At 66.1% G+C, this 935-nt stretch overlaps 1 protein-coding gene across 1 annotated transcript in view; it reads left to right on the top strand.

Annotated features, from left to right (window-relative positions):
• TJP3 (tight junction protein 3) overlaps window positions 1–935 on the top strand; it is a 26,502-nt gene that overhangs the window by 17,690 nt on the left and 7,877 nt on the right. The window contains 1 exon segment of the mRNA XM_009323009.1: window positions 890–932. Coding sequence (XP_009321284.1) covers window positions 890–932 — 43 coding nt within the window.

The raw sequence follows: 935 nt of genomic DNA on the forward strand, positions 1-935 counted from the left end.
GGCACGGGCAGGCGATGGGTCTGTCCTCCCCGGTCCCTGCGCTGGTCGGAGGGGTGCGGACCTGGCGGCGGTGGTGGCATCGCGCTGGGCTGTTGGCTTTCCCGTCCCCATCGCCCTGGAGAATGACTTGGTGGTCTCACCGGGGTTTCCTTGGCATGTGCAATGGCACGGATAAACCCGGACCCTCTGAGTCCCTGATCAAACTGGCCCCTTCCTCTCCTGCCCCATGGGAGGTCGCGGGAGGCTCTGGGCCCACAGTCTCACCCCACGCAGGGATCCCACATCTCTCCGGGTTCACGCCGACGTTTCCTCCCGGGAGCCAGGAGCCAGCGGGGGGGATCCCCAGGCCCATCCCAGGCGTTTCAGCCCAGACAGGACGTCACCCTGTCAGTCAGGCTCATCTGTTCTAGGTGGAAAACGTTGGATTTGGGGAAAACCCAGGGAAACCAAGTCGGGGCACTGGTGCTCCCAAAGCGGTTGGCAGAGCTGCCGGCTCCGCAGGCAGGCGGGGGGGCACAGAAGCACCGTCTGAAGCAGTGCCTCGGGGTCTGCCGGCTCCCGGGAGGAGGGAGGGGAGCGGGACCACGAGAACGGTGTGGGCAGGTGGTCCCAGCCATGGAGATGGGTCCTCACCTGTTTGCCCTGTGTAAAACCTCCCCTTCTGTGGACATGCGTCCGAGGGGACGGAGATGGACCTCCCAAGGGAGGGATTTCATGCTGCATGGCGGCAGCTCTGGGTTTCGGAGCCAGCTCCCGCGTGGGGTTAGCCGGGGTGCGACACAGCTGTGAGTCCCAGTGCCCCGATGGGTGCCCGGGCACCACGGGGGGCTCTGTGCCCTCGCGGTCCCCGGTGCCTGCGGCTCAGCTTTGCTTCTGCTCTTTGTTGCAGCCCGAAGCGGGATTGAGGAAGGGGCCAGCGGCTGCAAAGAGGAGCC

This window comes from Pygoscelis adeliae, unplaced genomic scaffold, assembly GCF_000699105.1.
Source record: "Pygoscelis adeliae isolate BGI_AS28 unplaced genomic scaffold, ASM69910v1 Scaffold284, whole genome shotgun sequence".
NCBI lineage: Eukaryota > Metazoa > Chordata > Aves > Sphenisciformes > Spheniscidae > Pygoscelis > Pygoscelis adeliae.